Raw genomic sequence first — 15,436 nt, 5'->3', positions numbered from 1 at the left:
GCTCATTGCATAAGCGGTTTCTTTCTTTTTCAGGACATTCGAAGTTGTTGTACAAGCTATCCCCAATGCTTGTGCAATGGCTCTGATTGATTTCCCCTCTCTTCTAAGCTTCAAAATGGCTTGCTTTCTGGTCATCATATCAGTTTATCGTTTCTAACGCAAACGCAGTCATCACATGCAACTGACATGATGTGTCCAAAAAAATGCATTAAATTCAATTGTCATTTATAACATCTAAAAATTCCTATTTACTTTTTCTGTGTCCGGTCTCCAAGTTCAAGTTAATATTTGCGTAATTGAAGTCTCCCATGATAAGTCTCACCTCTCAATTCCCCCAAAACCTGTATCCCTGTCTCCTACAAAAATGTCGTAGCCAAGTGTTAAACCTGCAGATAAAGTTCTGCAACACTCTTGCTTCATGTATTCATTAGATAGCTATAGGTTAAATTTTTCAACCAATGAGCTTGGATTATTGTACAGCTATATGGTGTTTTGGTACAGAGTGCCAACAGCATATTTTGGTCAACAGCATATTTTGAAACCCCGAATTTAAAGACAAGGATTTCATGTTAGTGAGTCTTTCTTAATGATAAGACGGGATTTCCAATGGTCTTGTAACAATGTTTTAACACAAAATTCATATAAAAAAATCTTACCTATTGTACTTTTAAACTAATGTTTATTAAGGGATGACAGTTTCTTTGCAGATTTAGCCAGGCTCTGATATGTTGCTGGGGACATTGATAACCTTACTTACTTTTGATCCTGTTACAAAAATAACTGTTCTCATCGTTTTACAAGTTTAAGGATTCACAACTATAGTAGCCTATAAATGGGATAATCCATGAAGAAACTTGCCGCTATATAATTTTAATGAGCTCTATGGATGGTGGTTTGTCACCTCACACCCTGCATTAAAAACATTACAAAAATGACATAATATAAATAAAATCTATATTTAGATAAAATATTGATACTTGCAGCCACTGTATCGATACTGTATCACAGGAAAAAGTATTGCGGTACAATACTGTAGCAATGTTTTCCCCTACCTCTACTAACTACCAAAGTAGTCATCATGGTTTATAAAAGCAAGATATCGGCTATGTTGTGCGGCCCAGCTTCAACCAGTTAACTTCCAGTTAACTTATAAATTAACAGCCGTTCCAGATTTATAGTTTGCTTGCTAGCTGGCTAGTTTAAGAGCGGTAGTACATTACTTTATTGGCATTTGGCAGACGCTCTTATCCAGAGCGACGTACAGTTGATTAGACTAAGCAGGAGACAATCCTCCCCTGGAGCAATGCAGGGTTAAGGGCCTTGCTCAAGGGCCCAACGGCTGTGCGGATCTTATTGTGGCTACACTGGGATTAGAACCACCGACCTTGCGTGTCCTAGTCAAGTTACTGTCGTGTTTATTTTTTGACATGATTTTGCATCATTCCAGTGCTGCTAGTATGACAGTTTTTATTTGGCTTTTTTTTCTGCTATCTTGAGATGAAATGACACTTTTCTCTTGCGTTCTTTGCAAATTATCTGTAGCAAGCCTACTTAACTATTTTACAAGGAACATATTTCCCATGTGGCAGCACGGATGGTGCAGTGGGTAGCACTGCCGCCTCACAGCAAGAAGGTCCTGGGTTCGAATCCCCGTCGGCCGGTTTGCATGTTCTCCCTGTGTTTGCGTGGGTTTCCTCCGGGTACTCCAGTTTCCTCCCACAGTCCAAAGACATGCAGGTTAGGCTGATTGGAGAGTCTAAATTGCCCAAAGGTGTGAGTGAATGGTGTGTGTGCCCTGCGATGGACTGGCGACGTGTCCAGAGTGTATTCCTGCCTTTTGCTGGGATAGGCTCCAGCCCCCCTGCGACCCTGTTCAGGATAAGCGGGTTAGGATAATGAATGAATGAATGAATATTTCCCATGTCCCTATGTAAACTTCACTCAATTCAAAACCGTCAGAAGATCAGCACTAATAGCCAACTTTTAAAAATGAGCCTATGATCACCTGATCACATTCTTATAACAAAATCTAATCTGCATAATTTTGGCCCCAGGTGGACAAAAATGTGACACGCCACTTGGACAGCACCTTGAACAGAGATGACTGGGACATCCTGATCCTCCACTACCTGGGCCTGGACCATATTGGACACTTGAGTGGCCCACACAGCTCCCTCATTGGCCCCAAACTCCTGGAGATGGATGACATCCTGAAGAAGATCCACTCCTCTCTCACCTCCCGGGTAACCAATTAGATGTTTTTTTTTCAGTCTCAGCCATACAAAAGTATTACATATAATACAACCATTCTGACTTTGTTGGACATTTAAAATATGAATAGTTGAGAAATAACTGACAATGTGTATCTGGGGATTAAGGCTCCAGAAATGGTTGGATGGGCCAAAACCAAGGTTTTGAACCTGGGCATGTCCTTCGGCCAACCGGGGACATCAGGGCTAAGTTTTATCTGAACTTGTTCCTGGCCACGATCCCCACTGCACTAACGTTAGCTAGTTAGATTGCTAGTTTACATTACACTTGACGACACTGACACACAAGTAATTTGTCTTTGTTGTAGACATTTATCTGGATTATATAGAAGACCTGTAGTTATTGAAATAACTCATACCGTCAGGAGTAGTCCTTCTGGTATTTTGATCCGAGGATGTTCCCTTTGTTGTATTTTTATTAGTTCCTACTCCTATCGTCCTGAGAAGGTCAAACGACACTTTAAAATAACTCATTTTGTTTTACTTTGGTGGGCTACTAGCGGCGAGATGATGATGTGACGTTACTTCTGTTACAAAGTAGATAATGGTGATCTAGAAATGCGGAGTACTATTAAAAGTGTGAACATTCCATTTAGCCGTGCGTATATCGTGGATATTGGCACAGCTGGAACACAAAGTGACCAATAGAAACAATGCACCGGACCTATCAGTTGTATAATATTGATTACATTAACATTACATTTTACATTTTAGTCATTTGGCAGACGCTTTTAATCCAAAGCGACTTAAAAAGGGCATAGGTTTTTCCACAGGTTAAAAGCATCACATCCTTAGCTAGTAAAATACGCATGATGAGCTGTTCTAAACAAAAGACAACAGTCATCGTGAGTGCTATTTATTCATTTATTAATTAAGGGTTAGGGTTAATCCAGAGGGATATCAGAAGGGGTTGGGAGGAAATCAGGAGTGAGGACTAAGGTGTATTCTGAAAAGGTTGCATCGAAATATGGGGAGGGATTCTGCTGTCCTGACAGTGGTTGGCAAGTCATTCCACCACTGAGCTGGGTGGCTTTCTCCGTCAGGAGATGACGGATATAGCATATATTATAGAGGAAGAACCTGCAGGTTCTGGCAGTGGAGGATATATGTGGAGCAAGGGTGAGGTGGTTATCAAGAGTCACCCCAAGATTCTTGGCCAAATTCCTCGACAATCAGTGAGAGGTTGATTGTCGGAGAGGACTTAGCAGGGATGTAGTGAAGCTCAGTCTTTCCCAGGTTAAGCTTCAGGTGGTGGGAAGTCATCCACACAGAGATATCAACCAAGCAGGCAGAGATCTGTGTGGTGACCTGGGTATTGGGAGGGAAGGAAAGAAAGAGTTGAGTGTCATCGGCATAAGAATGGTAAGAAAAGCCATGGGAAGAGATAACAGAACCAAGAGACATAGTGTATAGAGAGTAGAGGAGAGGACCAATAACTGAGCCTTGCAGGACTCCAGTTTGTATGGGGTATGGGTCAGAGACTGAGCCCCTCCAAGTCACGTGGTAGGAACGACCAGAGAGATAGGAAGAAAACCATGCAAGTGCAGATCCTGTGACACCCATCCCAGTCAGCGATGAGAGCAGAATCTCATGGTTGACTATATCGAAGGCAGCCTACAGGTCAAGGAAGATGAGGACAGAGGAGAGGGATTTGGCTCTAGCAGAGTGGATTGCCTCAGTGACCGCGAGTAGGGCGGTCTCAGTGGAGTGGCCACTCTTGAAGCTGGGCTGGTTGGGGTTGTGAAGATTGTTTTGGGGAAGATAAGTTGATAGTTGGGCGCAGACCCACACGTTCCAGAGGTTTAGATAGGTAGGGAAGAAGAGAGAGAGGCTGTCATTTTGTATTCATTATTCATTATTGTAGTAATTTAGGTAAACCTCTATGGAAACTCCTATTTTGTATTTTCACATCTTTGTGATACTTTATTACACCTTAGCTGATTGTCACTTATTTAAGTAAATGAAAGTAAATAACACTTAATATCGTTTCGGGGGCGCTAAAACCAAATGTAGACATTCAGAACTATTTATTGTTTAACCAATCACATCTGTTAACAGGACACATCTGGAAAACAAGAAACACCTTTTTGCTAAAAATTGGGTCTGCTACAAAAGGTGATATGTTCTATATAACATATCTATAACAAATCTATTTAAAAATACCAGGAAATAAAAGCTGAAATTCATCTCATGTACATCTCACACTCAATCGTCTTCAGTGTTTAGCAAAAACAAAAGAATTTACCTTGCTGTTCCAATACTCTTTGAGGGGACTATACTTAGCCAGTATCTTCAGAACAAAGTAATCTTGGAGGAGAGTAAGGAATGAGTAGCTCACTGAGAATTTCTGGAGCAACAACACAGTCTTATAATCAATTCTAAATTTAATAGGCAGCCAACGAAGGGTTTTGAGCACTGGACTGATATTTCTTACTCTCACTTTTTAGTTCTAATCAGAACCCTAGCAGCTGCATTCTTTGTAGGCCTTTCAGAGCTGAATTAGTGCTACCCGACAGTAAAACATTACTATCATCAAACCATGAGGTAACAAATGGTGATATTATTTATACCAGCCTGGAAATACATTTCTGAATCAATTGAGTATGAGAATCAATTCCAAATGACCATGCTTTACTTTACTGGTTTGACATTGCCATGAAAATTTTTTTCAGGAATCCTTTTAATCCTTTAAAAAAATGCATTTACTGCTGGATGTTCATCGCAGGAAGTAAATGGGATAGCACAGAAGAGATGGTATGGGAGTAATTTTGACAGTGACACAGTTTCTTGTTTTGGCTCTGTACTTCATTTGAAATGAATGAGACATAAATGCAACATAAATATGAAAATGCATACATCCATATTGGGTGGAATTACAGCCCTTGTGATATAGGCAACAACACACAGTTAGCCAAGAAACAGCTGAGCCGCTGACTGACATTACTTTTAGGCCATTTTAGGCCAACTCTGTGTTGTAACATCATTGATTCATGCACAAGAAAGCTACCAAAAGGTCTAGAGTTTGTTCTAGATCTGCCATTTGCAGACCAGGACCACTAGGGCATATCCATTGAAAGGTGGACACGGACCAAAGAAAAAACTGGGGTACTAGCACTATAAGACCTAAAAGTTACTGAAAATGATAGATTTGATCCATATTTTTCATGTGGCTCCCACAAATAAATAAGTGACTTAAATGTCATCACAAACAATGGAAAGGTGCTGAGCATCACAAAAACTGGCCTAGTCCACATGTAAGATCAGTCACAAAAAACATCAATTTATTTTATTGCATAGCCTTCCATCATGATCAACATCAGCTAGTTTGTCAATGTACAGACAATCGTTCGGGTGATACAGAAAAAAAAGTTTTGGCAGAGAGCAAATGTGTTAGAGGTGTGCACGTTCACCACACCTTTAGCACATGCACAATCATATAGCCGATGTGAATAGCCACCCACTTTATCTTTTGTTAAATAAGAAAACACAAGCAGAACAACTACATTTCTAATTAAAATCAATTCGCTATATGGGAATGAACGAGCACCTCAATCATTGAGAAATGAACCTCGGCGATTCTCTAACTTTGACACTGCGATCGCACATTAACTGATGGCTACAGTGGAGCCGCAGTCATTACTTCTCAAACATCTTTTTTTTAATGATGCTAGCACAGTTGACCAGTTCTCCGTGATCCACTTGGCAGTTTAGCGATTGCGATCAGTTATCAATATGCCCTCTTCTAGCGTTTAGCATCAAGGAACTAACTGACAGCTGCGGCCAGAGGCATTATGTTTTTGGGTTGTCCATCCGTCTGTCCATCCATCCGTCCATCCATCCCATTCTTGTGCACGTGAGGTGAATGTCTTGAAGGAATTTCTTCAAATTCCGCACAAACGTCCACTTGGACTCAAGGTTGAACTGCTTAGAATTTGGTGGTCAAATGTCAAGGTCGCTGTCACCCCACAAAATAAGTTTCTTTGTTAGAAATTATGACAAAATCTCACACAAATGTCTAATAGGATAAAAGTATGAAGTGATGACATTGTATATCCAAAAGATAAACTTCACTGTGACTATGTTTTGCTTACCACTGTTGCTGAGAACTGTCTTGGGTTATTTTGTTTGTTGATTGGTGATGTAATCATAAGTTGATATTTTGAGCTGGTATCAAACACTTTTTGTTTGAGTAATCTTCAATGGTTGTTGGTTTGACAGAAAAAAATGATTGTGCAAATGATACAATGTTGTTTAAACGTGTGCAATTTTTACATTATAGGTAACACAAATGACAAAAACGGCACATGAATTCTTTAATGAAATTTATCAAAATAATAAAAATACATTAAGTTCTACTTATGGATTCGTTAAGTTTAGAAGTTAGTTGCTGGACAGACAGGGATGTAAACTGCAACTTGATTGGTTGGCGGATGCATACAACCGTGAGGGGGTTATTACGCTCTAGTTTTTTCATGTAATTAACGGAATACCTGCAAAAGTAAAGTAACTTGCCTGCCATCTGCAATGAGAACCAGTGGGCCAATTGTCTGGATATCCTCCACCACCTCATCCTCCTCCTCCTCCTCCTCCTCCTCCTCCTCCTCTTCCTCTTCCTCTAATGATGGGAAAGTATTATCATCTGAATTTGATCTATTTTCACTGACATTCATCCCTCTCTTCTGTGGAAGCTCCATTGTTCTCAGACCTGAGGTTGCATTGAATGGCACATGTCTGCATCAAACGTGATACTGTCACCTTGCATTTGAGAGTATTTACATTGGTTTTGGGTAATTTGTGTCAGACTACAAAAGCTATTTTTTTCTTCTTGGAAAGAAGATATTTTTTCTCCTCCCTGGGTGTGGCCGCAAAAAAATTGACCGCAGATAGAACAGAAGGATAGTGCGAATGGTAGAAAAAGAGCCAAGGATAACTGCCAAAGTGATACAAGCTGACCTCCAAGGTGAAGGTACATCAGTTTCTGATCACAACATCTGTCGCTTTTTGAGCGAAAGTAGGCTTCATGAAGGAATAGCCAGGAGAACTCCACTTTTGAAAGAAACCTACTGCCCAGTGTCAGAAAGCTGTCTCAGTTGCAGGTCATGGGACTTCCAACAGGATAATGACCCAAAAAACACAGCTAAAAGCTCCCAAGAATGGATAAGTCAAAACATTTGACTATTCTGAAGTGGTGTTCTGATCTGAATCCTATCAAACATCTCTGGAAAGAGCTGAAACTTGCAGTCTGGAGAAGTACCCATCAAACTGAGACAGCTGGAGTGGTTTGCTCAGAAAACTTGGCCAGAATACCTGTTAACAGATGCAGAAATCTCATCGAGAGCTGCAGAAAACATTTTATTGCAGTGCCTCTAAAGGTTGTGCAACAAAATATAACGTGAAGGGTTTGGGATTGAGAGACAATATAAGAAACTGAAAGCCCCTGGAACTAGTCCTTGTACATCAGTGATGTATGTTTACTTAAGTTGCGCAAATCTATTTTAAGGTCATATGGCCAATTGAAAAAGAGGTGTGTTAGAAATTGGCACTCAAATGAATTATTATTATTATTAGTATTTGAATCTCAATCTCAATATTTCTGATATACAGTGCATCCGGAAAGTATTCACAGCGCTTCACTTTTCCCACATTTTGTTATGTTACAGCCTTATTCCAAAATGGAATTCATTTTTTTTCCTCAAAATTCTACACACGAAAGAAGTTTTTTTGAGATTTATTGAGAATTTATTAAAAATAAACTAAGAAATCACATGTACATAAGTATTCACAGCCTTTGCCATGAAGCTCAAAATTGAGCTCAGGTGCATCCTGTTTCCACTGATCAACCTTGAGATGTTTCTGCAGCTTAATTGGAGTCCAACTGTGGTAAATTCAGTTGATTGGACATGATTTGGAAAGGCACACACCTGTCTATATAAGGTCTAACAGTTGACAACAGTGCATGTCAGAGCACAAACCAAGCATGAAGTCAAAGGAATTGTCTGTAGACCTCCGAGACTCCGAGGATTGTCTCGAGGCACAAATCTGGGGAAGGGTACAGAAACATTTCTGCTGCTTTGACGGCCCCAATGAGCACAGTGGCCTCCATCATCTGTAAATGGAAGAAGTTCTGAACCACCAGGACTCTTCCTAGAGCTGGCCGCCCGTCTAAACTGAGCAATCAGGGGAGAAGGGCCTTAGTCAGGGAGGTGACCAAGAACCCGATGGTCACTCTGCCAGAGCTCCAGCGTTCCTCTGTGGAGAGAGGAGAACCTTCCAGAAGGACAACCATCTCTGCAGCAATCCACCAATCAGGCCTGTATGGTAGAGTGGCCAGACGGAAGCCACTCCTTAGTAAATGGCACATGGCAGCCTGCCTGGAGTTTGCCAAAAGGCACCTGAAGGACTCTCAGGCCATGAGAAACAAAATTCTCTGGTCTGATGAGACAAAGATTGAACTCTTTGGCGTGAATGCCAGGCGTCATGTTTGGAGGAAACCAGGCACCGCTCAGCACCTGGCCAATACCATCCCTACAGTCGAGCATGGTGGTGGCAGCATCATGCTGTGGGGATGTTTTTCAGCGGCAGGAACTGGGAGACTAGTCAGGATTGGGGGAAAGATGAATGCAGCAATGTACAGAGACATCCTGGATGAAAACCTGCTCCAGAGCACTCTTGACCTCAGACTGGGACGACGGTTCATCTTTCAGCAGGACAACGACCCTAAGCACACAGCCAAGATATCAAAGGAGTGGCTTCACGACAACTCTGTGAATGTCCTTGAGTGGCCCAGCCAGAGCCCAGACTTGAATCCGATTGAACATCTCTGGAGAGATCTGAAAATGGCTGTGCACCGACGCTCCCCATCCAACCTGATGGAGCTTGAGAGGTGCTGCAAAGAGGAATGGGTGAAACTGCCCAAAGATAGGTGTGCCAAGCTTGTGGCATCATATTCAAAAAGACTTGAGGCTGTAATTGCTGCCAAAGGTGCATCAAGTATTGAGCAAAGGCTGTGAATACTTATGGACATGTGATTTCTTAGTTTTTTTATTCTAAAATTAAATTAATTTCATGTTGTCATTATTTATTCCATTTATTACATTTTGGAATAAGGCTGTAACAGAACAAAATGTGGGGAAAGTGAAACGCTGTGAATACTTTCCGGATGCACTGTGCGTGTGCGTGTGCGTGTGCGTGTGCGTGTGCGTGTGCGTGTGCGTGTGCGTGTGCGTGTGTATTTTTATCTATTTATTTATTTATTTTTATCTATTTATTTATTTATTTCATTTTTGAAACACATATTTTAAATAGAATAGTATTTTGTAATTTGTATTTTCTGGTGGTTGAAAAATTACAGCACTGCTTCAACATTTTTAATGCTCAACCAACTTTTAATACTCACATTCTTGTTAATGCGATATCTTAGGAATGCCTTGATGGAATTTATTAAAATGGCCTCCACTGGCTTCCTATTGCCACACACATCCGATTCAAGACCCTAGTGTTGGCATTTCAGGCTGCTAAGGGGACTGCCCCACTTTACCGACAGTCTTTAATCGCTCCCTACTCCCCAGCAAGACCACTCCGGTCTGCCAGCTCTGGTCACCTTGTGGTTCCCTCACTATGAGCACCTGGTAGTCGAGCTGCACGTTCACACCGGTTTTCCGTTCTGTTTCCTCGGTGGTAGAATGACTTGCCTACCACTGTCAGGACAGCAGAATCCCTCCCTTTATTTCAACACAAAAACACACCTTTTCAAACTATTTCCTACCCCCCCTTACGATATCCTTCTTGTCTAACCCAAAAAAAAAAATTTGCACTTAAAATGACTGTGTTTTTGTTTAGAACAGCCCTTCATGCGTTTTGTGGTTATGGATTTGATGCTTTAACCTGTGGAAGAGCCTATACACTTGTAAATTGCTTTGGATGAAAAGCATCTGCCAAATGACTAAAATGTAAAAAAAAAAAAAAAAAAAAATTCAATATGCTTATAAATAAGGAGCCTGTTTGCTTTTGAATAATAAATACCATGGGAAATTATAGAATGTGTTTGTCCTCAGTGAATATATTAGTATACATGATGGTATTGTGTTTACTGTACTTATTTCTTATGATCTTCTTGAACTGTTGCTGTCTGAGGATAGCTGCAAGGAGAGGGAGTTTGGGACAGAGAGATAGGGGAGGGTGACAGGTCAGGGGAAGTGCAAACACTTTTTTTCAGATTAAAACGTTGTGTAGTTTCGTAAAATGTTTTTGTAAAATGCAGCATTTTATACCTCATATTTATCTTGCATACTTTTGGAGTCTCCAAATGCCTTTTTTGGAAAACTGCCTTGACATAGATTATGGAAAATGTAAATAACCAAATATCTTTTTTGGTCTTATCATTCTACTACTCTATATATTCAGGTTGTAATGATATATTTTTTAATTTAACATTTAATGTTGTTTACATAATAGGCAACACCAATGACAAAGAAACGCATGAATTCTTTAACCCCTTAAGTATCGCCCCTTTTCTTGAAACAAGCTTTACAAATGACATACCCAGAATAAAATTGTTACTGTTCTTGAACCCTTTAAATTACCAAGAGTCAGAATTACTCCATATGACTGAAACAAAATGAGAGGTGGAAGTTTTATTTTATTTTTTCTGCTTTTGGCTGGTTTTGTAGATTGTTGCAGCTGTGGCTTGTGTGCTTAGAGACTCAATGGAGTCAAGTCACAACACTGGACATTCTGCATTGTTTTTCTAATCTATATCTAGGCTGTTTGGAGACTCCAAAAGGACACATGGAAACCATAACATTCTGGGTCTTAAGAGGTGTTGCTTACCATACAACACTTTTTTATTTGCAATTCCATCCGCCTGTCTTCCTCCCCTACTGCTCTGTCTCAAACTCCCTCTCCATGCAGCTATCCTTATACAGCAACAGGTCGAGAAGATCATAAAAATAATCACAAATATATCTGCGAGCAGCAATTCCCGGGGTCCAAGCAGCATGACACTGCAATCACAGACCAAGATGTTCCAACAGACCATGCCATTAACCAAGGCATCAGTGTGACAGAACAGCAATATAAGCAACGTTTGTGGAAGTGTTCAATGTGTTTAGTGAGTGAGAAATGTGAAAGTAGAGTACATATCACATAGAGTACATTACTCAGAAGATGTTGTTTAGTGTAAAACTTGCTAGTGGTGAAAATGTAGTGTGTTGATATTGTGTAGTAAATGGTATATGTGTCTTTGGTTGTGAAAAATGAATTGTTTGTATGTAGAATGCAGTGTTGTCATGTTTTTGCTGTTGTTGTTAATGAGTAGTAGTATGTGTTGGAGTATGGAATCTGAGAAAAGTAGAGTGTCCAGAACACTTGGATTTGTAGCTGTTGAATGAATGACCTTATGACCATTTCAATGGTGAGTATTTGACTGCATGCTGTAGTGCCACAAACTGGCCAGTTAGTGCTATTCTAATAGTAACTGTAAGGGTCATCAGCTTGAACAGTTTTTCAGTTTTTTAGTTTTTAGTTTAAAGTCCTTAAAGTCCAAACTGGCAGTATAGGCCTTAAAGCAGCCTAAAAATAGGATTAATGCAGCTTCACAGTTTGGACAGAAAAACCTCTCCATTTTCTACATTTCTTAATCAATAAACACCATTCAAATTTTGTGTCATTCAGAATGACATGCCTGGCAAGGTGATGTGCATTGCACAATAAAATTATTAATTAAGGAAATTTGCATAATTTGCAAGCAACAACAAATTTGCTTTTTCACACCATTGACATTATATTTCATTCAGAACAACCTTTCAGACAAGAAGATATAAGCTACAAAAAATGAAAAAGCGTTCATGAGTTAGTTGTTTTAGTCAAATTTGCCACGTCCAACATTTATTGATGGTGACCATTTTGTAATGAAAAGTCAAAATCATTTTCATTATTATTGCATATCAGACTATATAGATTTAAGACCTAACTGGTGAAGGTGGGTCAAAAACCCAGAGACTAGTTTACAAAAGTAGGTTTTGCAAATAAGTCAAAATAGCAGAAAATCTAAATGGCTGACAATGTTCTTCTTGAGGCAAAGTTGTTTGGCTGGGGTAATGACATCAAATTATGTATAGTATAAAATTTTTCATGAATCACAGTCAATGATACACTCTTTTCAATCTGCATATTTACAATATCGCCCCCTAATGGCTGACTGATTCCAAATTTAAGATATTCCGAGCAAGTCTAGAGCTCAATATAGCCACCAAGTTTCATGATGATCGGCCGTTTCTAAACCTTTGAAATGCCAGCTTTTCTTCCTTGGAAAGACCCTTAGGGACTCTTAGATGGAGTCTACAAAATGTCTAAATGATTGGTCAAATGGTTCAAGAGATTTAGGCATTTAGACATTTTTGATTGCAATAGCGCCACCTAGTGCTTTCACAGAATCAAGTTTTGCGTAAGTCTACCAAATGTCATTAGGAATGAGCAAAGCCTTCATGAGCTAATGCTGTTTTGTGTGCACAAAAATATATGTGGTAAATAGATAATATATATTTACAAGGGAGGGGGAGATACCATGTGCGAGAACTACTGTAAAGCACAATAAAATGACATACAGAAACATAGGATATTCACTTCTTTTGAGGTAAATATTTTTCATCACGTTTCATTACGGAAAATGGAACGAATGACTGGACTTCAGGTTTTGCAGCCTTGTGGGAGACAGACAGTAGGTTGTGTGAACAGGTACTAACACTGAAGCTGACACGGACAAAGAGATGTCATTTTGAACAGCGAAAGGATCCAGCGGGAATGAACTTCATGAGTAAGTAAATTTCTTGCGTGTATACTGCAACTTCTCCAGCTTCATTGGAATATTCAGTAATATGCACGTTTGTAAATTCCCACACTCTTTACCATTGCATCTCAAAATAATTCATACTTCATGTGTCGTGCCATAGCCAGAATTGTAAAACTGGGTGTCCTCACACAATCGATATTAGCATACTGTATCTACATTCGGGGAAATAGTAGAAACATTTACTTTACTAAACTCCAAGAGCAAGTTTATTTCTCACGATCATACTGGTAAATACGTGTGCTATATTGCAACTTCTTTCTGTGTTCGTCTGAATAGTCAGTAATGCGCTTTTGTAAGTTCCCACTCTTCTGAATTTATGAATGATTCTAACCATTTACATCTAGAAATAATACCTCTGCAGTTTTGTTTTAGAAGTAGGATAGTCGGTAAAGAGGCTTTTTTTGTATATGATGTAACTATCACAATTTTTAATCTATGTCTTTGTTTTTATTTTATTTTCAGAGATGAAGATGCAGAAGAAATGCAAAATACACCACCCACACAATGGCTGGAAGACTCTAAGGCTCCTGCCCAAATTCTTCAATTTGTATTTTAATCTGATTCTTTTTTTCTTTAAATACGTTTTTCTCAAGATAATATCCAAAGAAGGTGGCGGATAGGCAGAAAAACGAAGGTTTGGCCTACCTACTATGAAGATAGCATTGCTAATGTTATTACACAAGCGCTTGCTAAAAAACAAGAGCAAATGGAGATAGCTGTCACATGTGCAGTTTCAACAGCGGTTCAAGCCTTAGTGGGCAAGGTGGACTGTAAGTCCGAAACGAGGGGCCTGAAACGTGAAATGGCGGATCACGATATACAACTTGACAAACTCAGTCAGAAAATGACGGAACTAGAAGACCGAGAAAGACGCAACAATATTAGGGTAGTGGGGTTAGCATCTGGTAGAGAAGGGGATAATGCGATTGAATTTCTGCACAGAATGCTTCGAAAATGGATACCATCGCTTGGCATTGCACCGATTCAAATTGAAAGGGCCCATAGGATATTTAGCTCACGATCCAACAATGATGCCGTAAAAAACTAATTTTCAAAGTTGTCCGATATCAAGACATAGACGCCTTTCTTTCCAATACAAGACGCTGGAAGAACACTGCATTTTTATGCAGATTACAGTGCATCCACAAACCAGAAAAGAAGGGCCTACACAGGTATACAAAAGGAGCTTTATCTGCACGGAGATTACCGTCATTTCTCATCTACCCCGTTACCCTACGCCTGACTTACAAGGGTGAGCGACTGTCTCAGGATGCTGAAGCTTTTCGGGGTTGAATAAACCCAGAACCAGATGAGTCGGAAAATGCTTGTATTTTCAGAAGAAGAACCTGAATCAAACAGCATGGAGGGCATTGCTTGATTCCCGGACTAGTTTTGCGATGGTGAGCCATCAAACTTTTGTGTTGTGCTCTGCTTAGATTGCCTATGGCCTGCCGGCATGCAGATGAGGGACAATTCACAGCGTACTGGTCTGTTTTTTCTCTTCTTTCTGATTGTGTCCAGTTTTGGAATATGTAAGCTTGGCAGCCATGGGAGGGGGGAGGGAATTTTACTCAGTGTTTACTGTGTATTGCAATATGTGATGACCGTTACACCGGACCAAGATTACAATTTTATTCTGTCCTTGTTTCTAATGTAAGACATGTTTTTGATAATGGTTAAGCTATCTATTCTAAGTTGGAATATCCAAAGTTTGAACACAAAGGTTAAAAAAGTAAAATGTTTAGATTTTCTAAGGCGGCAGAATGTAGACATCGCGTTCATTCAGGAATCTCACTTATACACAGAAGATGTGCCACGTCTGCAAGACAGAGTTTACAAAGTAGCTGCATTTACATTTACATTTTTGTCATTTGGCAGACGCTTTTAATCCAAAGCGACTTAGAAGTGTATAGGTTCAAAGCATCACATCCATAACTAGGAAAATACACATGGAATGCTGTTCTTTTTTTTTTTCAGATTTTTCCCTTTTTCTCCCAATTTGGTAGCCAATTGTACCTCGTCTGATTCAATTGGAGGTTGTCGTATTAGATGTACCGCCCGTACCCCGTCCCTCGGCGGCCTGAATGAGAGCGACACGCCTTCTTCAAGCCGTCTCGTCTCGTGCCCGTTGCCGTGATTCCGAGGCGCCCGAGGTGCTTATTGTGCGGCGATCTAATAACCCTGCCAAGTCCCTCCCTCTGGAGCAGCGAGTCAATTATTGCTGCCCTACGTGAGCCGGCCAAACTTGGCTTTTGGCAGGACCGAGAATCGAACCCGGTGTGCAACTGCAGCAAACTGCAACCGCAAGTCTGCTGCG

General features: G+C 40.2%; 1 protein-coding gene across 4 annotated transcripts in view; it reads left to right on the top strand.

Annotated features, from left to right (window-relative positions):
- Window positions 1-15,436, top strand: part of pigg (phosphatidylinositol glycan anchor biosynthesis class G (EMM blood group)) — a 142,674-nt gene that overhangs the window by 33,757 nt on the left and 93,481 nt on the right. For all 4 annotated transcript variants that reach the window (XM_061252011.1, XM_061252010.1, XM_061252012.1 and 1 more), the window contains one exon: window positions 2,055-2,243. In XM_061252011.1, coding sequence (XP_061107995.1) covers window positions 2,055-2,243 — 189 coding nt within the window. The remainder of the gene's footprint in view (window positions 1-2,054; window positions 2,244-15,436) is intronic.

Source organism: Conger conger, chromosome 8 (genome assembly GCF_963514075.1).
Source record: "Conger conger chromosome 8, fConCon1.1, whole genome shotgun sequence".
In the NCBI taxonomy this organism is placed as follows: Eukaryota; Metazoa; Chordata; class Actinopteri; order Anguilliformes; family Congridae; genus Conger; species Conger conger.
This window is presented reverse-complemented; position numbering and strand designations above follow the sequence as displayed.